General features: G+C 36.8%; 3 protein-coding genes and 1 long non-coding RNA gene across 14 annotated transcripts in view; 3 read left to right on the top strand and 1 right to left on the bottom strand.

Annotated features, from left to right (window-relative positions):
* LOC139977218 (uncharacterized) overlaps nt 1–5,689 on the bottom strand; it is a 262,539-nt gene extending 256,850 nt beyond the window's left edge. Inside the window, exon 1 of the long non-coding RNA XR_011796478.1 lies at nt 5,606–5,689. This is a non-coding gene — a long non-coding RNA (uncharacterized lncRNA). The remainder of the gene's footprint in view (nt 1–5,605) is intronic.
* Nucleotides 1–26,299, top strand: part of LOC139977162 (uncharacterized) — a 293,518-nt gene that overhangs the window by 240,138 nt on the left and 27,081 nt on the right. The gene's annotated exons all lie outside the window — the stretch shown is intronic.
* Nucleotides 5,608–23,130, top strand: LOC139977186 (uncharacterized). Its single transcript, XM_071986425.1, has 6 exons — nt 5,608–5,976; nt 7,165–7,237; nt 12,267–13,062; nt 20,272–20,542; nt 20,987–21,286; nt 22,325–23,130. The coding sequence occupies exons 2-6, from the start codon at nt 7,206–7,208 to the stop codon at nt 23,128–23,130; spliced, it is 2,205 nt and encodes a 734-aa protein (XP_071842526.1). The 5' UTR covers nt 5,608–5,976; nt 7,165–7,205.
* On the top strand, nt 23,200–25,148 carry LOC139977197 (uncharacterized). The gene is made up of 2 exons (XM_071986440.1): nt 23,200–24,063; nt 24,734–25,148. The coding sequence occupies exons 1-2, from the start codon at nt 23,200–23,202 to the stop codon at nt 24,938–24,940; spliced, it is 1,071 nt and encodes a 356-aa protein (XP_071842541.1). The 3' UTR covers nt 24,941–25,148.

Below are 26,299 nucleotides of genomic sequence, written 5' to 3'. Positions count from 1 at the left end.
CCGGGGATCGAACCCCGAACCCCCCGATTGCTAAGCCTCATTGCTTCAAATGCCACCGCCTTTATCAACTCTGCCACGCACCGGAATGCAGTATAGCCCTAAGTGAAATATATGACAGCACAGCACTTTTGCCATGCGCGCTAGTACATGAAATGTGTATGTATGTGTAACACGTGCAAAAAGTAGAAACATAGAAACGAAAAAGTCGAAGCATAGAAGTGTCCAGGGAGCACAAGTTGAGTCAATGTCATGCGTCGTAGGTAAATGTCCCTTGATGGGTAGATTTTCCCTATGGTTTGTGGTTACCATCCCGTGTATATTTATAAGTGCGTGTGGCTAAACGTAACATTCTTATGATGTCAATATCTCTGCAACCGTATGTCCGATTCAGTTCATACTTGGTATGGTGATGTCAGTTGATGAAAGGTACATGGTCATATAATCAAGAAATTCATTCTTATCATTTTTCATAAATTGGCGTGTCTAGAGTGTTAGCACAGTGAAAAGTTTGTAAACACAATATATCCAGACTAACAATTTGAATCAGTCATACTGCGTCACTTGGTAGATGCTACATGATGTGCAAATGTTAAATGTGCCATGTTGTTTGTGGTTACCATCTCATGTTTATTAAGAGTGGGTAGGGCTTAACATATAATTCTTAAAATGTCAATATCTCTTCAACAGTATGTCCGATTTAGTTTATACTTGGTATGATGATAAGTATATGCTCTTTGCAAAACATATTTGACCTCGAGGGGAATGGTGTATGCACACCCGACGATGATCACACAGTCACAGTCCCGATGCAAGGGGACTGGGGCTGAGAGCGGATCAGTAGTTTGGTAGTTTGGTTTTCGTGCCTAGGTTTTTCCTGGGCGACTTTTTATTAAAAAGTATTTGACCTCATGAATATTCATGATTTGGTGGGCTTAATGGGAAATATTAAAAAAAAAAAACAGCTTTAAAAAAACGATAGCTCATCAACCACAGGCTGCAAGCTACAATAAATCTGTCCATTCTCCAATGGTATGGTCTTCTTTTGGTGAACATGATTTGGGCAAATTCAGTTCAGTTAAGTCTTTAAAAGAACATACACTCATCCAGAAATGTTCAAGGAAAGTTGATATGTAGTACTTTTTTAAGCACACTCAACTAGTCCCTTTTCCAGTTTCACCCTCTCAGCTTGAAACGGTCAATAGGTTATCTCAAATGGTAGCAAGATTGGCTCAAGGGGTCAAAAAGTTACTCAATTGATCTCAGACTGGCAATTTGTGTTGTAATTTATACCAGATAACTTGTACCTTGTCAAAATATATCACAATCTCATGTAAAGCTCCCAGTCAATTAAAAATCAGAAAAGAATTTGCATTAGGGAATAGGCATTAAAATTACATACTGTAAAATCCTTACCAGAGAATTAATGTTTGATGGTCAACATGATAACGATTCCTGACACCTCTCTTTATACGTTGCAGCATTAGGCAATAGATAATCTTTATTTTGGTGTGCATAACTTCATGTATATTAACATGTATAGATTATCACACCATGAATAATATGATTAGGCATCGTAACCATGCCGGAATGGGCGTTTTCTGGTCTTATTCCTTGCCGAAGGCAGAAGAACCTATGCGATGGTGATGGAGTTTGTATGTGTATGTGAAACTTGTAAACGCTCTAACTACAGAAGCATAACTGGGTGCATTTCATATTTGGTATGCAGATTTTCCTGAGGCAAAACTGGTTTGCGATTGTTGTTGGTATTGGTCCGAGGTCATATGAAGTCGGTAGGGATCACACTCTGAAAACTATGTTCACTCAATATGTCAAGGAGTGGAAGTTTCAGTAGCTTGCCGTTGGTGAGTAGACGTTCTGTACCGTGTTCTTCATGAATGTCAAAGGTCATTTGAGGTCAACAGAGGGAAATAGGGTGAAAATCTTGTAAACATAAAATCTCAAGGAAGGTAGCGTATGCAGGTCTTATATTCGACACGCGGATTTCCCGTAACTAGTTCAGCGAACCCTATATTTGTGGTGGAGGTCAAAGGTCATATCGGGTTAGCAGAGAGCTAAATGTGAATATATCAAAAGTACAATATCTCCAGAACCATAACAGGGAAGGAGCTCATATATGCATGATATGATAGCCTTGTGTATTGTATAGATTTGATGTAAGGCAGTGTTCATTTAAGATCAGCAGTTGTCAAACTTGAACACTATGATACGATATTTCCAGATAAAAAAATGCAGTAGCTGGTATGTATGGCTTTATAGCTTCTCCATAATGTGAACAAGAACCATATTGTTTGTCATGGAGGGTACAGGTCATTTGGGTGATTATAAAGATAGGCCTATTTCATGTTGTTCATAGACGGACTGATGGGCAGGGGTGGAGAGGGAAGGCCAGGAATTTAGTGATGGGACTGGTCCCAAAAATCTGAACCTGGTTCGCGTCTCTGCGGTTCGGTCGGTCCAGCGGGTATGCGTTCATTACGTATTCAATCTAAAACCAAACTCGGCCAATACTATAACATGGGCCTAATGTTACTACGTAATATAGGCTATAAGAGTCTCCTATGCGCATGCTCACAAATGCCGCAACCATTACAATAGATGTTCATACCCAGGAAAAAATTTACCGCGGTAACATACCACAATTTTGCCACGGTAAAACCGCGGTAAATTTGTTGTACATTACAGCGGTATTTTGGCCCTATGGACGCGGTAAACCGCGGTTTACCGCAGTAAATTACCACAAATTTACCATAGTTTTACGTCGCTTTTACCCCAATTTTACCGCATATTTACCACGCTCTTCCTTAGTTTTACCTCAATTTACCATACTTTTACCATGCTTTTACCACAGTATACCATGGTTTTACCCCAAGGTTACCATGGTTTTACCGTAGATTTACCACAGTTTTACCGTTCTTTTACCCAATTTTACCGTTCTTTTACCCCAATTTTACCGTATATTTACCACGCTTTTTCCTTAGTTTTACCTCAATTTACCATACTTTTACCACGCTTCACCGTTCTTTTACCCCAATTTTACCATGGTTTTACCGTAGATTTACTACGCTTTTACTTTAGTTTTACCTCAGTTTTCCAGAATTTTACACTAATTGTAGGACAGTTTTACCTCACATTCAGCATAATTTTGTCCTAATTTCAATCAGCATGTACACCATAAATTTCTTTGAATTCCACCCATTAGTGTATTGTATCATAATTTAGCTACAGTATATGCCTTTACCCTCATTGTAATGGGTGTATGCCTGACATGTAAGTCCACAGTTGTAGCATGCAACAGTTTTTAATTCAGCAAATCCATGGAGGTTTCACACATGAAAACTTGTTGAATTTCAACAATCCTAGCAGGTATGATTCCTGACTATCTTCTTTAGACTTAACTGGTAGTACAGATTGGACTTTTGATCTCCACTTGTCCTCAAAAACTTGGTTTAAATGAAGAGAGTACTCTGTAGATAGATACATAGACTTGTCATGTCATTTAATGGACCTGACAGAGAATACCCAAATCTGAGGACACTGATTGGTCAATTTTTGTGTGTTCAGTGTTGAGGCACAGAAGCTATGCCTTATGTGTACTAGTTTATATAGTTCTTTTTTTTTTCATTTTAAAGGCTTTTAGGTTTTCCCTCATGATGAAAAAAGAATTAAATGTCGTCTCCTCTCAAATTTATCAGGGATTACATGAAGGAATTCTCTATGTATATATCTACTGCTTTTTTTTTAGGAAAATAGATGCATACTATAACATATAAGAATAGCAGTTGGTCTCTCTTCTTAATTCAACTCATATCCACAGGTAATTTATATTGCCAACATTAAGATATGAGTAGAACATAAGCTGGCAAAAGGTTTGTCTTATCAGTATTGCAAAAATATAGGACAAAATCATGCAAAAATTGCTGTAAATGTACCATCATGTTTCATAGTGTGACCCATATATGCTCTACTGTGGTAAAATCATGGTACAATTATGGTAAATTTACCATAGTATAATTGCACTGTATAGTTTTACCCTAATTTTACTGTGGTTAATCATGGCACAATTGTAGGAATTTCACCTATGTAGTTTATGTACCATATAAATTTACCCTACTTAATTACTCCAGTAATATCATGGTAAAGCTATGGTAAATTTACCGTAGTAAATGTACCACACTTTTCCCCTACTTTTACCGCGGTATACTACCATGGTAAAACTGCGGTAAATTTACCGTAGTAAATGTACCACACTTTTACCCTTCTTTTACCGCGGTAATACCATGGTAAAACTGTGGTAAATTTACCGTAGTAAATGTACCGCACTTTTACCGCGGTAATACCATGGTAAAACTGTGGTAAATTTACCGTAGTAAATGTACCGCACTTTTACCGCGGTAATACCATAGTAAAACTGTGGTAAATTTACCGCAGTAAATGTACCGCACTTTTTCCCTACTTTTACCGCGGTAATACCATGGTAAAACTGCGGTAAATTTACCACAGTAAATGTACCGCACTTTTACCATACTTTTACCGCGGTAATACCATGGTAAAACTGCGGTAAATGTACCGCAGTTTATTTTACCACAATTTTACCACACATTTACCCCTTTTACCACACATTTACCATAGTTTACCGAGGTAAAATTAGGGTACATTTTTGGCTGGGTGTGTAGACTTTTCGAGTAGTGACTAGATATATGGGAATTGTGTTCCCATTTAAGGCTGACCCTGTGGGACAAATATACCATATTATGTACCCGTATTAATTCGAATATATACACGAATATTTGATAAGCCCAATCAGATAGTCGATTTATATGGTTGCTTTAAATCACATATATGAACGTATTAATTCGAATATACACACGAAATAAATCAGATGATAATACGTGTATACATTTGAATTAATACGCGTATACATTCGAAATTATACGTGTATATATTCGATTTAATACAACCATATAAATCGACCTTCTGATTGGCTAATCAAGAATCCATGTATATATTCGATTTAATATGGGTACATAATATGGTATATTTGTCCCACAGGGTCAGCAATATGGCAAGCCATTTGGGACAAACACCGCATAATATATCCGAGTATTTATTAAAATACATACGCGTATATATTCGAACATATATGCATATTATTTGCCAATCATATATCCGTGTATTAATTCGAATACAAACACGTATTAATTCGAATACATATGAGGATTAATTGGAATATGTACACACACTAATTCCAGTAAATATGTGTATTCGCGTATATGCACGTATTAAATCATGCTGTTGTCTCTCATGTATTGCCCTGAAGAGGCTACAATGTGATATCACTCTAAACTCGTTTGTGAAAGCTATAGGACATGCCAATTGTCTGAAGTAATTCGCGTATATATTCGAATTAATACGCGTATTTTCGTATTAGTACGCGGATATATTATACGGTGTTTGTCCCATATGGCTTGCCATAGTCGTGTGGCTACACAATAAATATCATATACCCATTCTACTGTGAAACTGAATTTTGAAAGGGGAAACACAGGAAAGGAAAATCTACACTAGTTGACTTGAATATACATACCATAAATCTGCTGGTTTCCGTGTACGTGTACAAATGAACCTTTGAACTCAACTGTAGAGATCAAAGCACAATCTCGTACGTGTACAATGGGCGTTGTTTATCATTCACGCGATATCAGTATTGATATGTACAGTGCTGTTCAGTGTAATAATCTACTTTCATATTGCCACTCTCACAACTCATTTCTATTCATCGTATTTCCATAACGTCGTTCTTACTACATTGGGGTAACTTCCTCCTCTTCGGGTTACATCAAGGTACTATTCGTGATTATTTTCAGCTCGGGTGTGTTTTAAGTTGACGAAGAAGGATTCAAATGATCCTTGGTTCACACGGCAACATCACACTAGTGAATTAGAGTGGCTTTCAATGTAAGTGTTACCTTTTCTCTGTGTGTATTACATCAGTACACAGTTATCAGTATTATATATGTCAACGGCTATGGTTTAGAAGGTAGCGTTATGGGGTACTCCGGTAGCGGGTATACTGTGACAGTGACACATAAGCTTAAAGAGAAAGACAGTCTATATTATTAATTAACTGAGACCATCATCTTAATATAATGTTTCTAACGTTAGATATGGTTATTTCAATGTAAACCATTTATACCTATAAACCGTTTGTACTACATGAAGTGTAGGTTAACAACTTCCTGATCATTCCAAGTTCCAAGCTTTATATTCCTGATATATAATGTTAACTAACATCATTACACTTCATAAATTGTCTACTTATTTATTCTTTTGTTTTCGTACATTGTGCATGGAGAAACACAAACAATGTAGAACTGTTGCCAGATAAGTTCATCAAATTTTGTGATGAATTAAGATTTCCAGTAATTATTTTAGACAATGAACTTCAGTTCAGCTATGGGAATATTCTTTGACTGGATTGACATTAGTATATCAGGTTTAAGCGTGAAGTTATTATAGCCTTATTTCTGTAGCTTACATCACTCCATAATAAAAGCATTAACTCCTAGTGAGTGGTCAACCTCAATTCAGTTGGAAAACTGTAGACTCCTCTTGATGCTCTTGCAATGTAGACCTATTGTCAACTCGTAAAATAATTAGTTCATTATTGGAAATATTAATGGGAGAACTAACATGTTTGCATCAATACTTCTTAGTGTTACACTATTTTGTTTATGTACATCATACTAGTTATTTAATATACCCTTTGAATCTGTATTTGAGGTACATTTATAAAAAATGATATTTCTACTTAATATAATCTAATTTGACTGTACTTAGTTCAACACATTAATTCTTCCAAAGATTCAATCATTTCTGGGACGCACTAATTTTATGCTGTATATTTCTTAACATCAATGAAACCTTGGATCCAAATTGTGTGTTCCGAAAGTAGCCTTTTGAACATGTCTACATAGAACAACAACGCTGTGCGTATGTTAGACATATTTATATATATATATAGTTTTCAAATCAGTATATGTTAAAGGTGCAATACTGCTTACTTAAACAAAAGACAGAAACATTTTGCACTTGTGTTATATGATTAGTATGAACCTTTAATTAAGTACTATTATTTCGGTTCAGTTGAGCAGGATCGTGTGAACTTTTGAGATATCTGTCAGAAGATGGACAATATGATCCAGCCCACCATCACACCGTAAGTAATACCCTATTTAGTAACCCGCCTTAAATCAATTGCCTTAAATGTGACCCGAATCCCACTTTGCCGTCTTAAGTTCCCCATCTGTATAGACTGAAGGTTACTCCCATCTCCGACTAAACGAATGCTTCATTCTAATATGTCATGAATATATTATAATATATATAATATGTCATGAATATATGTTCCTTTCAGCGATGCTACGGTTAATTTGTTCCTCCGTTCTATTTTCATTAAATTGGCGGGGGCATAATTGGAATTTGGTTGATGGTGATGTCGTTATTTGTGCGGTTGCGTCTTAGTGTATGCGACACTGTTTGTAAACACAAAAACTCAAAAAGTATATGATGGCCGAAGTTGATGCATTGTAAATGGATTTGTCTTTAAGTTAGTAAAAGAACCCAATTGAAATTGGTGGATGCAAATAGACATACGACGTCAACTGATGTCAAAGTCTGAACACTTTATAAACAAGATAACTCAAGAAATAAGGACAACGTCGTTAAACTTCTAGCCATAAGCCAAGCTCGGATGGACTTAATACTTGGTGTGTGTAATTACTTTAATGAGGACAATAATTTGTTGTTTTATATGGAGATTAAAGATCACTCGAGTTCAACACAGGTTACAGTCTGTAAACCTTGTAAAAACTCTAAATTAAAGTTCAGATGAAATTCATACGTCGTATGTGAATCCATCTAAGCTAGTTCAAGAAACTTATTATGTTCTAATGAGGTCCAAAAATTAAAACCTTGTAATAATAATAATAACACATAATCTTTATATAAACATACCTTCAAGCTTAAAAGCATACGTTGTAAGACACTTTACCGTAGTGAGTACAAACAAAGCATTTTGTTATGTTGGGGTCAAAGATCATGTCAGGTCAATAGTGGTCAAAGTCTGATAATGTTGTTGTGACAGTGCCACAAATATTGAAACTTGAATGGGCTGAATGTGTGGTATAGAGATCCATATTAGTGAGTGCAAGAATCATTATGTATTTAAAGTGGAATCATGTAAACACCATCACTCCAGAGGTGCAACTTAAATGAACTTCATAATTTGTAAGTACATTCACCTGGGTCAGTACAAATATATTGCTTTTTATGAGGTCAAAGGTCATTCTATATAAGACGCTAACGTCACTGATACATTCAGGACTCACCCGTGTGTAGAAACAAACAGGTATACTTAGCACACAGACCTATAAATATAGTATTACTCACTGGTGAAATCTCAGTATTCATTAATGCGGCCGTAAATCTGATTTTAAATTCTTTATCTCTCTTCATAATGAAGCAAGAGGGTTGCGCTCTCGTATTTGAGGCTGTGTAATATGAATATTAGAAATAATGAGGAAAAATGCGAAATTTATATTTTTTGAAATTCAAAGGTAAGTCTTATAGTTTGCGTGTGTGTGTGTGTGTTAGGTTGTTCTGTTGAGATACATTTCATAGTTACAGGCAGTGCATTTGCTAATAAATGTAAACAGCCGTTTTCACTCTCTTGTGAGTTATTCATGTGACATTGGCGGCAATAAGCTCTTTTTCAAAGCATCGTTTCCCGACAGCATATATCTTGAAGGAAACCTCACGATAGAGAAGAATATCAAACAAGACTTAGATACTGGCAGCTTTGTTTAACTTCACTAGCTTAGACATAGACATGACGGTAAATCACATGTTAATTTAACGTTCCCCTCTGTTTTTTTTTTGCGAGCGATTTATCGGCGTCTGCAGAAAATATCTGAGCGGTCAAACAAACATCGGGATCTCGATAACTGGTTCATTGATTTACATTAAAAGAATCATCATGTTAACTGCTTAATAGTCAAATATACTAGAAAGAGGCCCGGCGGGGTTTAGAGGGCCAAGCCCTCAGACATTGAAGCGTTTTGAAATATTTAAGTGGCGTATAGCAAAGAGCAACAGCCCCAGCCACAGCCCCCCCCCCCCCCCGCCCCCCAAATCGCTTTACTTACCATTTTGGTGGGTGTACGAAGAGATGTAAGAAAGTGATTTTTTTTTTAAACGTTGTCTTTGGCGGATAGGCGCAAGGTTATTTTATTTTCGTTGGGATCCGCCTTACCAGAATATTTACGCCGCGGTGTTATTTCTTTTCAAGAGGACCATTCCTGGCGATGTGTTTTTAGCCCTGGTGTCCTGGATCTGTGTAGGTTTGGATATTCTTGTTCTCGAATAGCGCTTTGATACACACACACATATTACTTTTCAGAGCGATTTTGTTTTATATCACTGGAATTTGTTTAAACCCCTGGTGGGGGGGGGGGTGACGAATTCACCGGAAGCTGTTAAAGTGTGAGAAATTCCTTCGCAGAGACTTGGAAGCATAATAATAATAAATGTGAGAGAAATGAAGTACTTTTACATTAAGGGTACAAATAAATAAGTGGTTTCATTTAATTGTAATCCCGATTCGATATTCGTGAACACAATCAAGTGCTGAAATACTAAATAAGAGACAAACCGCACCGCTCCAACATCCCTCAAGGGGTGTAAAACCAGCCTGAAGTAGGTGTGATTGCCCCACCGCTCCCCTTGATTGATTGAATGTATACTCCGTGTGATCCTCGTAGACTAGAGTTTCCGTTCAAACATTAATGTATCATTTTACTTTTATTATTGATCTTATTGAATAGATGTCATACGGATAAAAGCCAGGTTTATCTATGAATGATTAGCCATGTGTATTATTAACGTACCATTAAAGTAGGGTTAATGTAGTTTGTCGTATAAATGAGGTATTTGTATGATTTGATTTGATTAGTGAACAATGAAGAGCTGTAGATATTTTAAACGAAAGTATAATTTAGCTTTAGGCATTTCTCATGCCATATACAACCATTAAATGTCTTTGAAATATCCATATTATATTGAACCAGAGGAACTTTTCGCATGACCCTTTCCATAAATCTATCTTTTGTGGTTCTCATTTCGGGTTTGGAGCTCAGAGAACAGATTAACGTCGTACACGGGCAATATCATCAATTTTGGTAATTCACTACAATACTCGTAATATTTGAAATTCCCTTCTGGATGTGCTTCTTTGTGAAGGATATAAGCGTAGGAAAGGGGTCCTTTTGTTCATGGAAATGCACTTTCTATATGATATATCCTTACAATTTAACCTATCTTTGATAAGAAGATGACGTCCCCTAATGCGAAAAGCACCTTGCGGTCGCTTTGTAGAGTGTAAAACTTGATTTGATAATGAATTGTGGAAGCCCGCCATCTATTTTTACATTTCCGCTTTATTTACATTGGTATAGCGCCATCGATTTAAAAACTTTCGCCCTTTGTGTATGTTTGCAAAATTGTGCAGAGGTCCTGGATCAGTTCTTTTCTGTTAGGTGTTGTACTTCTGATAGTTGGCCAGGGGACCAGTATCTTCCCACCCGAAATTAATTAATTAAAGGACTCTCTCAACAGAGGAAGAATGATCAATAGAGCGATATTGCTATGCATGCTGCAGACAACTGCAAGCTTTTTGGAGAATTAAGGTCCGTAAAGGTCGGGACCGGTATAGTCAGTATATGCATGCCCCAAATTACAGCACGCTAAAATTGCTATAAGTATTCAAAATATACTTTCCTTCAGGTTTTTACTCTCAAAATTGTTCTCATACATTTTTAAGTAACACACAAGATGACTGAAAATCCGAGTGAGGAAAACTTCCTTGGTTGCAATTAAAACTAAGAATTTTGACCAAAGGTGACCGGCATATTTGAATATATAACATATTTGGGGTCAACAGCTAGTATATAAATTAATTGTTTTACTTTTTTTACGTTCTTTTCTTAATTTGCACGGGGAGGGGTCAGCCAGCTGAGAATATATGCATAATCACCAGCGGCTATATATGCCTAGTTTCTGAGTAACCTATTTAAGCCCTCGCGCCTCATTGATCCACAATTATATTTACTTAATTTTAAACTAAGAAATCACAGCATATTGTTCACCCGTGATACGGGTGCTCAACGAAAGCCCGTTTTACGGGCCATGTCGCTTATTATACTGCATGTCCTATGAGTATGCATTGATACACTCAATCGTGTAAACAGCTATAGTATACTCCATATAGGGAACGGGCGGGTAAGAAAGATATTGTATTATATCATAATATTTCATCGATCGTTTCCATGTGTTGTTACTTTTCAGCACAATGTACGCCCGTGATCTGGGCGCTCGACGACAACCCGTCTTACGGGTCAATCGCCTATTATATACTGTCATATGAATTAATACACTCAATCGTGTAAACATGTATCTCCTTATCTTATAGCTCGTGTTTAGAGCGAAAATTCTCTCAACAAACTCGATCCGTTAGTGTAATTGTTTGCTTATTTATTGATAGTTGTTTACAATTTATTCTGAATTGGTAGGGGGGGGGGGGGCTTCGATCAGGTTCTGTAAATTTTTCCTGTTAATTCTTTTTTACGTTCTTTCTTAATTTGCACGGGGAGGAGTTCAGTCTGAGAATATAATACACATAATCACCAGCGGATATGCCAAGTTTCTGAGAAACCTTATTAAGCCCTCGCGTCTCATTGATCCAAAATTATTTTATTGTTTGTTTGTTAATTTTAATAATTAATAAATCACAGCATAATGTTCACCCGTGATCCGGGTGCTCGACGAAACCCGTCTTACGGGCCAATCGCTTATATGTATGTCATATGAATTGATACACTCAATCGTGTAAATAGCTATTTCCATATCCCAGAGCTCGTGTAAAGGGCGAAATTCCTCTCAACATGTTCGCAAATATACGATCCGTGAGTTTGTTTAGTTGTTTGTTTATTTCTTTATTTTTTGTTTATTATTTAGTATTAACACTTTGGGGGGAGGGTGCTTCAGCTTCCGTTATTTTCTTGCTTTTGTTATGAAAACGTACATTCTCCAGCGACTATATGCATAGTGTCTGACAACATTCTCCGTTACCATGGACACGGCCTTGTAAACTTAACCTAATATTGTACTTTTTTTTGCCTTGTATATAATAGAGTTCATCGTACGCAGTTGCCCAGGTTTACCGGTGAAGGCGACTGGCAGCTGCGTGATATGACGTTGGATTCTACCAAAGTTGCTGTTAGCGGTCACAACGAAGACACAAGGACATCATTCATAGACCTGTTTGCATTAAGTATTCCTGATTCTTCGTCGCCATTTATAACTCGGTTTTATTCTAAAGAATTTAAGAATCCTTCAAGATGGCGGCCTCGTTATGTTTCATTCTTGGATGATTCTCGTATAGTCACTGTGTGTGGTGATCAGTTGGAAGTCTTCAATATCAAGACAGACGACATACCCACATACAGTGATCTGTTACGCGATGGAGAAGCCAATTGTATGACTGTCAGAGAGGGGGAGATATTTATTGGTTTGTCTTCTAACGAGGTGATTGTGTTTGATTTTAGTTTAAATAAAATCAAGACAATCACCTTGGAAGGATTAGTAGGTGATTATCTTACAGATATAACAGTTTATGGCGATAATCTGTTTATATCTGCATACAAGGGTATAGCCATTAGATACAACATGGAGGGAGTGATGTTACATGAATACATTACAACAGGCTACTCATATGCATTCAGTATCACTGTAAGCAGTGAGTTTGGTCTGGTGTTTGTATCATGTAGGTATCTCCCTGCTGGTGTTGTTGTTTACTCTCTCTCTGAGAATCATAAATTGTTTACTTTCCTAGTTATTGATGAGTGGTTGCTTAGAATCAGGATAAACGATGTAAACAGGTTTATGTTTATAGCAACAGATGAAGGAACACTGACTGTATACAGCACAGTAAGTACAGTAGGATAGTGTAAACAAGTAAACAGGAATTTTATTTTACATCTAGAATAATGAAAATAGGCTAGAAAAACTACCAAGTTAGGTATCAGTGACTGCGAACACTTCTGTAGATTACGTTTATTTGTACTGCTTTTGCGAGTCTTGGAAATAATATGAAATTTGGGACTAGAATTTTTATAAGATTGAAGCAGCAAAACTTCTGATAGCAATTACATACATACAGCACAGGGTGAATAAATTCCAAAATCCTCTGAAATTACTTGCATTATAAAAATCTGTGTAGAGCTCCAATAGAAACATATTTGGGTTCGGTGAATGCGAACATCTCCTAAGAGCACACTTATTGCTATTTTGTGGCAATATGAATAAATTTAGAGAAAAAATGAGAAGAAAATTTTAATAGGATTGAAGCAGCAAAACCTGACATAGCAACACATACATACAGCACAGGGCGAATAAATTCCAAAATCCTCTGAAATTTCTTGCATTATAAAAAACTGTGTAGACCTCCAATAGAAACATATTTGGGTTCGGTGCATACGAACATCTCCTAAGAGCACACTTATTGCTATTTTGTGGCAATATGAATGAATTTAGAGAAAAAAATGAGAAGAAAGTGTTAATAGGACTGAAGTAGCAAAACCTCTCATAGCAACACATACATACAGTACAGGGCAAATAATTGTCAAAATCCTCTGAAATTTCTTGCATTATAAAAAACAATGTAGACCTCCAATTAGAAACATATTTGGGTTCGGTGCATACGAACATCTCCTAAGAGCACACTTATTGCTGTTTTGTTGCAATATGAATGAATTTAGAGAAAAAATGAGAAGAAATTTTTAATAGGATTGAAGTAGCAAAACCTCGCATAGCAACACATACATACAGTACAGGGCGAATAATTTTCAAAACCCTCTGAAATTTCTTGCTTTATAAAAAACTGTGTAGACCTCCAATAGAAACATATTTGGGTTCGGTACATAGGAACATCTCCTTATATCACACATATTGCTATTTTGTTATAATATGAATGAACTTAGAGAAAAAATGAGAAGAAATTGTTAATAGGATTGAAGTAGCAAAGCCTCTCATAGCAACACATACATACAGTACTGGGCGAATAAATGCCAAAATCCTCTGAAATTTCTTTCATTATATAAACTGTGTAGACCCTTAATACAGTATTATTACTAGGATTTAACAAGTCTTGAAAACTCGCTCAGAAAAACTTATGTCCCTGCAGTCCATGAAAACATGCCCTTTAAAATACCCGTACATGAACACACAATACTTAGCTATAATCACTCCTGACAAGATGTTGTGTGCCCAACAGAAGCCCATAGTTATAGGTCAAGAAAGAAAAATCAAATTTATGATGAATTTTGTAGCTAATTAACAGCAACAAATGACTGTCAAGTTCAGGAGCGGGAAATTTTTCAGTAAACTCTAACGGGGAAATCCCTCATCTAGTAATAGTAACAACAAGTAGCACTTTAACCACTTTGGCCCATTTGCAACTTCTGACTTAGACAACAGGTTGCCATGGCAACAAACACCTTTGTTTAGGCTGCATGTACCTAGGCCTGTGCCTGTCACCATGGCAACTAGTAAAAGTGTAGCATTGCATCATGGGATCTAAACATAGCTCGAATAGGCGACACTTATACCAACTGAAAAATAAATGTGAGTGCATTAGAGTGACGGGTAAAGCTCGACATAATCACAGCAATACATAATAAAACTTATAAATATCCCAATGTTGTTTCTCAATGGACCAATAACCTGAAGCACTTTCAATTCTCTCACATTAATTCAATGTAGGTTAGGACTTAACCATACGCACATTATGGCTGAGGGAATGTAAGTGCCATAATCAACCCTGTAAACAGCTATTAAACAATGTTCAGTTAAAATGATACAGAATTTACACACATTACAATTTAGTAATAACTGTACCTGTAGACTCACTATAGCTGTTACAGGTATTAATTCCTAAATAATAAATTCATTCTTTGTGCATTCTGCCATCACAGGAGATCAATAAACTAATTAATTCAAATTACACTTAATGAGGGCTGCTACTCTGTGTGCACATTGTTATCACAGAACTAACCTGCATAATGCATACATTCACAGGTAATATACAGAAGGTAGGCACAATTAAACTGACTAGGCTCCTTAGGGGTTTGGGGCAAAGTTAAAAGATGAACTCTTTACCTGTATTGAAATTAATGTAACTAATTTCTTACAGTTTTCTAGCTTGTCTCTACTGCACATGCATGACAGCTTGGAGTGTCTTGGTGAATGGTAGAGTTGCTTGCAAACTTGAATGTTTTATAGAAATTTAAAGAAAAACAAAGAAGCTTTGAGAGAAATCATTTTCCCCACCGTAGAGACAAGATTTTACTTAAGCCTTGGTCACAAATTCTCCAGGAAGTAGGCAGACTGTCTTCCCATACCTTTAACTTATTCCTCCAGAGATTACACAGAACATGAAATAACTATAAAGACTTAATCAAGAACGAAACAAAGCCTGACCTATGAGTACTGGATTTGGAATTATCATCGCCACAGTCCTAGGGATGTTTGGGATGTTTTCATCCTATGATTCAGGAGAAGTGAATTTTTTAACCTTGCGCCAACTTAATATAATATGATTTGAACATTGGAGATCGACGGTGACGTCATTGCTTCACTTCGTTGGGGTGGGGGGGGGGTGGGGAAGGCTGCAGGGACGCTATCATTAGCAAGCTACACTGTAGCCAGGAAAGTTAAAATTGCTGAAGCAAAATAGGGTGTAGATGGAAATTTCCCTGTGATGTACACATTCCTGTGTAGTGAATCAAGGCCAAGCGTAGAGTGAGATCTTTTTTATTCACAGGCATATGCGAAGTCTATACACACTCCTGTGTAAAGTATCAAGGCCAAGCTTAAGAGTGAGATCTGATCGAGTGTGACCAATGTGATGCACTGACGTCACGTCTTGATGTAGGTTGGTCCTTAGATTCAAATTTTCTGGCAGGAAGGGCCAATGTTTCAAGCACTCTATCACAGAAACTACAATTCATCACATGGCAAGGCTTAATAGTGAAATACAAAGACAAAAGATGATATGACAGGAAGGACTGGCCCCCATTTTTTACTAAAAAAAAAATTCCTCTAACAAACAAGTCATAACAGAGCTTGTGGTAAAGCCTGCCAGAGACCACAAAGGGAACAGTGTGCTCCTCTTTAAAGCAAACAATGGGGCTAATGATCACAAGCAATGAATGTCTGCTTTATTGCCTGCCTAAATTTTGTTAAACCAAAATCAGTATGATCAGCACCATCACTTACATTTACCATTTGAGTTTGATCAGCTGCTGCAATGATCTACTCACATTTAACTGTACAGTTTACATGCAATGTGACCAAGGCTGCAGCATATTCCTTAGTAGCCCTACGGTATACAGTACATGATATCTCAAAATATGAAACATGGATGGATGGAATAATGGATGGATGGATTGTTTACTACTAGTATGTGGATAACTAATATTGAGTAGATGATTTCTCATATATATAGTGGAGGGTCATTTGAGGTCAGCAGAAGTCACAATGTCAAGCCAATTAAAATATAGTAGCCCAACAAGGAAAATTGAATGGATGTCAAACTTAGCAGGTGGATGTCATGTAGATATGAATCACAGTGTTTTTGGTTCCTTGCTTTAGCAAAAGGAGCCTATGTAGTCAGCTTGGCATATGTGTGTGTCTGTAACACCTGCTTGGGTGCACTGTAACTCAACAAGGAAAAGTTGAACTGATATCAAACTTGGTATTTAGATTCGCCATAGTGAGAAGGTGGGCCCTATTGTTTTCGCTGCTTGTAAAGGTCACCAAAGGTCAGTTAGGACCAAAAAGCCAAATAATAAACAAAGCAATAACTCCCATTGACAGGGTGTGACATGTTTGTTTTAGAACTAGTTGTAAATGGGGTAGGGGATCGTTTCAACCATAACAGTCGTGTGATCCAAGGTCATCAAAGGTCAATTAGGGGTCAAAAACTAGTATTTCTGCAATAGCTTGAGAACAAAATGTCTGAGTTACGCTATTGTAATCCATTAGTCATCTTTGTGACAGCTTCAACCTTCTGTTGACCTCTGGTGACCTGTGTTAGTTTCTTTGGTTATTTGAATTCTTGTGGCCATATTCAGATCTCAAATGGTCTTCCGATCAAAATTGTCCATGGGTTGACCCGTGTGCGACCTTCGGGTGTAAAGTTAATCAGAGGTTAAGGTTTTTATATAAAATATATGCTAATTTTTAATAGGAGATACAGGGCAAAGAAAAACAGTTTGTCAATATTTTATAGAGCTCTGTGTTCTATAGACAAAACGGTTCTTAAGTTATGAGGCCCCAGAGGTTGGATTTGATACCTTTTTAGCAATAACATTGTGTGTGTACATTGGAGTGCATAACAATTATGCGAGAATGTGCACATCAATGAGGGGAACTTTTTAATAAAAACAGTCATGTCATCCAAGGTCGCTTATGGGCAAAAAATCTGCCCACTCATGCCAATTTTTGCAACAATTTCCAATTACAAAATATAAAATAGCTGTTATATTGGGACCAGTTGTGAATGAAGGGGCACATTTTCCAAAATAACCGTTATGTAATCCAAGGTCACCAAAGGTCAATTATGGGTTAAATATGTTTTTTTTTGGACTAGTTGCGTAAAGGGTAAGCGATCGTTTCCAAACATAATGGTCATGTCATCCAAGGTCAACAAGGGTCAAAAACTCAATCTCCAAACTGATCAAAAGTGTCTATGGTTGACCCCTGTGTGACCTTCATGCGGTTTTGAGAGGTGGACCTCTGTTGACTTCACATGACCTTGGAATAGTGCCTCCAGTGACCTGTATTAGTTTTTTGTTGTTGAATTTTTGAATTTGTGTGGCCATATTTTAAATGTCCATGGGTTGACTCCTGTGCAACCAAAGTTATTAAGTAAAGTTAGGATGATTCTGCAAGTTTATATAAACAAATCTAACAAAAGTCAACTGATTCTCAAAAGGACCAATCATTGATTTGTGATATTTATGGCAATGATATTGTGTGTGTACATTAAACCCTGAAATAACAATTTTAGGATAGTGTTTCTAAAGTCCTTATAAGCAAGGAACCATAGTGCCTTTGGGCTCTTGTTTAGTGATATGAATCCTGCTTTCATGAAGGTCAAAAATGGGAAATTCTTGTCAAAATGATACAGTATGAAAGAGAAACATGGATGGGTCTCACTGTAGTCTAGCACATGAATATCCCTCAATTGATTAGGTGAACTCTTTATCTTTCGGTTGTGGTCATAGGCCATTTGAGGTCAGCAGGGACAAAATATGTGAAAGCCTTGAAATTTATGCAATGTCTTGATTCGCAACCAGTTATTTCATCAAACCCTTATTGTAGTTTGCCATTTTGGTGTCTTATTAAGTTCCTATGCTGAAAGCATTAGAACCTATATTAAATTTCAAGTTTGCCTGTACAGTACTGTAGGTGTATTTGTGTGGGTGTATTTCTGTGTCTGCATGTGATGCCTAAACACCAAAATATTCAAGACTCCAGCCAGTTTCTTAAACTTTACACATGCAGTTGACAATGCCATCTAGACAGAGTTTGAAGTGGGAGAGGGAGTCTGATGTCCCCCCTTGGATAATTTCTTTGGGTCAGGGGTTAGATGCAAAATGTGTCTATCAATTCCATCATTCTAACTGCATTGTGCCATATAAGATTTCATGTTTTTGAACAGACTGTGGCTACAGCCCTGCACATACACCAAAGCAACTTGGAGGACGTTCTAGATTAGTTTTGTTAGAAAATGACAGACAATGGCTACAGTACAGTCCTCTGTACACACATTAAAGCATGTTAACTGTAGATGACATCCCAACAGGACCAAAACCTTCATAAATTTGTAAAACGTCACAAATGTGCAGTGTAGACTATGTACACTTAATAACAATAAAGCCCTATACATCTCAATACCTCTATGTATTAAGATATTGTAATACTTGACAGCGTCATGGTGTTTTGCTTCTTCTGCCACATTGCTTGAGCAATGCTCTTGACATATTTTCTCTTGGTACTACATGGAATCGTTTACAGAATGTAATGTTTTGTAGCCTCAAAGCATTTCAGCCACAAATTATGAGGCAATTATGGCTTAATTTGGTGCATTAATCATCTGTGGTTACATCTCATCTGAAAGAAGGTTACATCTAGGTGTCAACCACAGTTTTGCTGTAACCACCTGACCTACTGGTTCCAGAAATGCTTGCAAGCAGTAAAGCAATAAACAAAGGAAGTTAGGCATCTGAAGTTTAGAGAGCTCTGTGCAAATGTGACCAGTAATACCACCAGTAGCCAGAAGTGTCTTACAGTTTCCCCCTGACCTGGCAGTAAAACCTTGATTTGACAATGGAGATACAAAAGTCAAACAGCTTAGATTGAACTGTTGCAAAGATATTGTTTGCTTTGAAAGTACTATATATTATACAATTGTGAAATCATATCAAGTTTGAAAGGTCTTCTTTCAGTGAGCAGATAGCTAGTGCTCTTTTAACGATATTTTGTTTGTTGGAATTGGCTTTAAAGCACTGTACATAATGAAGGATATACATATTGTTTGTCCTTAAATCATTCTGTAAAGTAGAATAGATCAGTAATTACTTTTGCACATTACACTGTGTGCATTGAAATGTCTGTTAACAACTATACCCTAAATAATGTACATCTACAATAACTTTCTTACTTTCTTATTAGATAGAGGTCATAGGTCAGTTCACCTAAATATCAATAAGTTTTAGAAACAAATGGGAGAACACAGTTCACTTTAGATGTGGTTTTGTAGATTTTCTTTCCTTCCTTACAATATATGTGATGTACAGTATATCCCATTAAGCCGATCAGAGGTCAGAGGTCAGTTGCTGCTTTGACTTCATTTAGTATGTTGATCTTCTGTGCGAGAAACCAGAATCTTACTCTCTTATGTGGAGCTCAAGAGAAGTTCAAGTCTCAGATGAGCTGTTGGTTACATCTCAAACATTGTCACATCTCAAAAATCTTCTTACCAAGGCTAGTCTAAAATGAAAGTTATTGATGTGATTAGTTGGCAAAGAATAACTAACTCATTGGATTGATTGTTGTTTCTCTCTTCCATAGGCATCCATCTTCACCTTCAGCCAACTGAAAGAAGAACTTTCTTTAAAGCTAACCCAAACTGACTGTGGGAATTTAGGCCACTACTTTTCACTACCACCTGATCAAGTGCAGACCATTATTACAAGTCCCTTGCACTCAAAAAACTGTTTGCTTGCCCTTGAAGAAAGAGGATACATACACCCTTCAAATGTGAATCGATTAACTGATGCACTCACTGAGCTGAAGATCAACCATACTCACTTATTAACAGAGACATACATGAAGCTAAGAGGTAGGCCCCTAATCAATTGCCTTCTTTGTAATTTTGTATTTTGATTCACCTCTTGCACTTTCAAAATGCAATTAAGAGAGGTCTTGATCTTCATAAAGTATAGCTCAACGATCATTCATATTTTCCATGATATAGCAAAACCTCTATATAGATAGTGATAGACTATCATCTGCCAGCTCACCCTACCACCTCCCTCCTCATACCCCCCCCCCCACCCAGAAAGATTCTCCTTTATGCAATATACAACACAGGTGGTGATTTATTCTAGATGCTGGAAACCAAGATGTGTACAACAAAATATCGTACTGTTTGTACAGTATGTATAAGTTGGCAAATATCACCTTGTGCTATGATGTGTATTATGCAATCAGCATGCCTGTACATCTCTGTGGATATTCCACAACACTGGAAACCTCAACTTGATGTTTACCTTAAACATTTCAGATCAAGAGACTGAATATGATAGATTCCTCGCCGGCCTCTCTGCTCATTTGCCATTTTCCATAACAGAGAAACTGTGTGAAAACTTTGAAGTTACAGATGAGAACAAGAACACAGTTATCTCCAGTCAGAATCCAGGACTCTCCTTCCTCCTGACAATTGATGAGATGGGTATCATTAATCCTTCTGATGTCAGCAAATTAGAAACACCTTTAGAGGAATATCGTCTTCTCCAGGCAGTAGCTAAGATACACGAATACCAGTCCCTGATACTCTCTGACAAAACCAAGGCACAAGATGAAGGTATTGTAAATTCATGTGTATGTTACAAACTTTACACTCCACTGGTACAAGTGTTGTGCCAGTTTTAAGGAACATTCCTGACTTAAGACTTCATAGCTCGAGAACAGTTAAACACACAAAATGCACTCATTATCTAAAAATCATATGTGTGGATTACAGGATATTTTAGAGATAATGAAGAATGAGATGTCAAAATATGTTTTGAACTGAAGCACATTGATGCAACTCACAGCTTCATAGCATTGTATGTTGTTGAGAAATATAATAATGCAGGTTTTCACTTTATTATGATGAGTGCATTTTTCTACTGTGTAATCTGTGATGTAATACAGTGACTTTACCAGCAGCTCTTTCTCCTGTAAAATTAAGGTTATGATATTAATCCTTTGGAAATGATTTAGTCGTGTCCCAGGAAGCTGCAGTTTGCAGTGTACTCAAATGACTTCACAATTAAACAATGTTCCTAATTATGGAGGAGTCCTACTTGATCAGTGACAAATAAATAAGGACAGTATCAATTCTTTCCATTAATGACAGCAATCATTGTGCAATGTTTGTCTCTAAATAAAAGAAAATTAATCTTTAAATTTGGATTTTTCAATAGTGGTACATGTACAGTAGTGTCTTTCAAAATAAATTACAGATAGAGAACAGTATCTGATGGTATGAATGGATTATAATAACATCTGCGTTTCCAATTCAAGTCTTGATGTATGGCACTATATATGTTATTAAATAAATATTGTTATTGCTGTTTGTATTTATTGAGTAATTTTTAAACTGACTAGCATGTTTGAGCAATGACAGTGTCTTAGTTTGTGTTAGGAGTGAGTTTCCTTTACATTTGAAGATTATACTACTGTAGTTGTTAAGAAATGTTACCAAAGATACAGTGTTACGAGATTGCCCAAACTATTGATATCAAAGCACACTTAATTTTCAGTATGGTAGATATTCTTTATATTGTCATAAACTGTGTAACATTTTAACTTGTTTCAATATAAATTGAACTGTGCTTTCTGTTTCCTTGTTTTAAAGACAAAGAGAGTTTATTCCTGAAATGCTTACAACAGAAGATGAAGAGTTGGTTTGAAACAATGACTCCTGTCCCCTGGATGAAGTCTTGTCAATGGAAATCTAATGATCTCTTTATTGCCAGCCGCTTAGTCTTAACAAATTCTGGTTCAAAAATATCTAGCAGAGAAGTTGACCGAAAATGTAAGCTGCACTACCTAGATATCTTTACTGATGAAAGACTAAAAGCAGAGACTCGAATCATTCTGGAAGGACAGCCAGGCTCCGGCAAGACAATGCTCTCCTCTCAGTTGGCCTATGACTGGTGTTGTGGAAAGCTTATGGATATCCCCATGGTCATCTATCTGCCCTTGAAAATTGTTGATGACATGACAATTATTCAAGCTATCAAGATGTTCTACATCCGTGAAGGCATTCCCATCACAGAAGAGGATATTGAGTCTATGCTTAACAGTGATAAGAAGAAAGTCTACCTCATATTGGATGGGTTAGAGGAATACAATGGTGTAACCAAAGATGGAAGTCCCTCAGAGGTCACGAGAGTAATGACAAAGGAGAAACTGTCCAACTGCATTGTTATAATCACAGCTAGGACAGACTATGCCAAGCATCTACCTCAAGGTCCAATGTTGAAGATAGGAAGCTTTGGTGAGGATGAGAGGAATGAATACATTGAAAAAGTCTTCTCTGATGATCAAAAAAGGCAAGAAGAAGTAAAGGAATTGATTGATAATGTTCCATTTATTCTTGATCTTTGTAATGTTCCACTACTCTTTGTGCTGTTAGTACATAACATTGATAGATTATGAAAGTCACACAAGGTTCAGCTTGACAGGGTTACTCCTTTTGTGAAGGCCATTGTAGACATTCTGTGTCCTATGCAGGATGAGGAAGACAAACATAGTCATCTGTCTGGCCAGAAAACATACATTACATTGGAGGAACTTGCATTTAATGGCCTCTGTAAAGGAAACCAACAATTGTTTTGGCAGAAAGACTTTGTGGATAGAAGTGTCACTAATAGCAGTGCATGGATAGATTCTGGGATACTTGTTGTTGAGGAAGGAACTCCATTTAATTCCACTGATAGGAATCTTCAGACTGACTCAGGCAGTGGAACTCCCCAGACTGATTCCATCAGTGATGAGTCACTGAACACATCTAATGTTACTTCAGAGATGAAGAGAGGGGCATCCCCTGATCCTGATCTCTCAGCATCTGTCAGTCAATCAGAGAGTAAACCAATATTGGAATCGAAAGAGAAAAAATCAAAACCTTTACAGAAAGGAAAAGCTGCAAAATATGTCTCTTTACAGGTTAAATTCCTTCATAAGTTAATCCAAGAGTGGTTTGCAGCACAGTATTTAGCTCTCCTGTTCTGGGGTCGCAAATCAACTGAACACCATTACAAGTATCAATTGTTCAGAGAACACTTGGTTAACATAGACCCAGCTGATCTTCATTATGTCTTGCGCTTCACTTGTCACATCTGTCCTCCCAGCTTTCATGTCATTGCCAGTTTTCTAATGAGAGACTTTAAAACAGGAGATGGCGAGATTCCTGATTACATCATGAACTGCATCTGCCTCTGTTTTGCTGAGTATGATGGTTACAAAGGACATAAGGTCAAGGACATTGTCAAAGAGATCTGTAGAAGAGAATCCGTCAACTTCAGCTCTGAAGATAATCGACTGCTGCTGAGGTCAAAGGTTTCTATGCTCACCTTTGCTTCAAGATCAAAGGTAAAGTGTGAATACAACTTTCTTAGCTCAAATACACAGCAAACCTCTGCTGATATCCCGATATCTGTGATGCATCATCTGAAGTGTGCATGAATACAACGTTCAATTTTCCAGTGTCAAGTACAGCATCAATCTGTAGGATACAAAATTCAAATCTAGTATGTTGAGATATTGATGATGTAAGTATATGTTACCTCTTGAAATGTAGCTCTCATTCCAGAGAACAAATTTGATCTTTAGTACAAGATCGACCCGATGTACTCATTCTGGTTATATATCAGACTAAGATATGAATTGATCTACAGGTATGATACAGTGACAGATCATTCTGAGATGTGTGAATCATTTTTAATACAACATGATCATACGCTGAAGGCTGAACCATCTATTTAATTTACAAGATCAGTGTATCGTTAAGTACACATTTCGTCAATGGTATGAAACAAAGGTTGGCTATTAATCAATCCTTAGTGTTGCTTTAGGATATTGTGATGCATGGGACATCTTTAGCTGATTTTGTGCACTACATGGCACATATTACAATGTTCATATATCTTCACTAGCAAAGTTAATCTTAATGTCTCTCTTCAGGTTTCTAGGTTTATGTTTTCAATTTGTTGGGTACTGATTTCAGGTTGACATACTAAAATATCTGTGAATTATTCTCCAGATTCCAATCAAACGTCTGAAGCTTTCAGATGTTGTGGAAAAAATTACAGAGAAAGCCCTGATCTTGAAGGCTGATGTCTCGCTGGGAGTTTTGAATACCCTGAGGGCTATTGAAGTGAATCGGTGGGACCAGAAGCTGATTGAACAAGATTATAAAGATCTCATTAAATTCATTATCAACAATGAAAAGGTTGAAGTAGCACGGTGAGGATAATTCAAAGTTGGCAAACCAAACTAGAGCTTTCGTTCTATGTGATATTGAAAATAACGATCTATTGCAATGTGTGATTTATAGAGCTAAATCGCTATTCGAAGAACATTCAGCAGAAAAATCTCCAAACATTTGATTTCTTTGAACAATGGGAACCATGTAAAAAGTTTGGCTTTCTCACTGCATCATTGATTTTTCTGACAGTCTGCTGCTACGAGATTACCTAGTCATAATTTACTCTACCCCTTGCTCACCTGTCTTCCCACAAGCTTAGCTCATTCTCATTTGGTGAACTGGTAACCTTTTTTTTCTGTACCCCCCCCCCCCCCATGACCAGTAATATTGGGCAAAGTCCATACTTTTCATCCTTCCACCCATAGTGCCTAAGAAGTATTATTGTGGACAAAGCATAATTTGTCTTTTTGATCTGCTTATTATAAAGTATGAAGTATCATTATATATATATTTTTTTTCTTAAAAAATTTCCAGTTAAAAGGTCTACTCTTAAAAAGTAAGTTCTCAACTGCTCTCACTATCAGGAGAGCTCAGATATCTTCGTTCCCCAGTTCCAAAACTGAATTCCTTGTAACAAGCCTACTCAATAGTTATAATAGTATCTGTGAAATGTACACTAGGTTAATAGGTGCCCCCTACTTAACATGAGATCAAAGGTGATTTGAGGTCAGCAACATGAAAATCTTGTGTAAATAGGTGATTCCAAGAGTTGGTCTCAATTCTCCTTTACAAAATACAATACTTATCATAATATATAATTGTAGGAAACTGAGCATTTTCCTGAAAATTAAGGGCCTGTGCCCTCTACGTAATTCTTTCTATTTTAAATTATCTAACAATTGTATTTATTTCTATTTCTTAATAAAAATCTGCAAAGTGGGAGATATTTTATCGTTCATTTTACTTTTGTTTTCTCAGCTTACTATTACCAAGTCCACCAGTGGCTGTGAAAGATGAAAAAGATCTGAATAACTTACAATCCCGAAAAATTTCAGGTAATATACATTCAATTTCATAAATAACAAGAGCTTGGTAATTAGATGTAACAGATATTCCTCTGTATGTGATACAATATCTTGCCTGACATTTGTGTTAAGCTGTTTCATTCTAGTTCTGCTTGTGCATAGTGGTAAGAAACGTAGCTCTGTCCAGCATGTTGAAAAAATTGTAACTTAAGGCTTTTAGCCCGCAAAATGGTACTATTTGTATCAACAGTTAAGCGAGATAGATTATGATAATAGCTTGGACAAGCTGAAATCAGAAAACTTTATTTCATACAGAACTAGACATATTAACAGTGATAGCAATCATCACAAGGAAGTGTGAAGACTGCAATTCAAG

This window comes from Apostichopus japonicus, chromosome 12 (assembly GCF_037975245.1).
Source record: "Apostichopus japonicus isolate 1M-3 chromosome 12, ASM3797524v1, whole genome shotgun sequence".
In the NCBI taxonomy this organism is placed as follows: Eukaryota; Metazoa; Echinodermata; class Holothuroidea; order Aspidochirotida; family Stichopodidae; genus Apostichopus; species Apostichopus japonicus.
The sequence above is the reverse complement of the archived record's forward strand: the minus strand, read 5'-3'. Positions and strand labels throughout refer to the sequence as shown.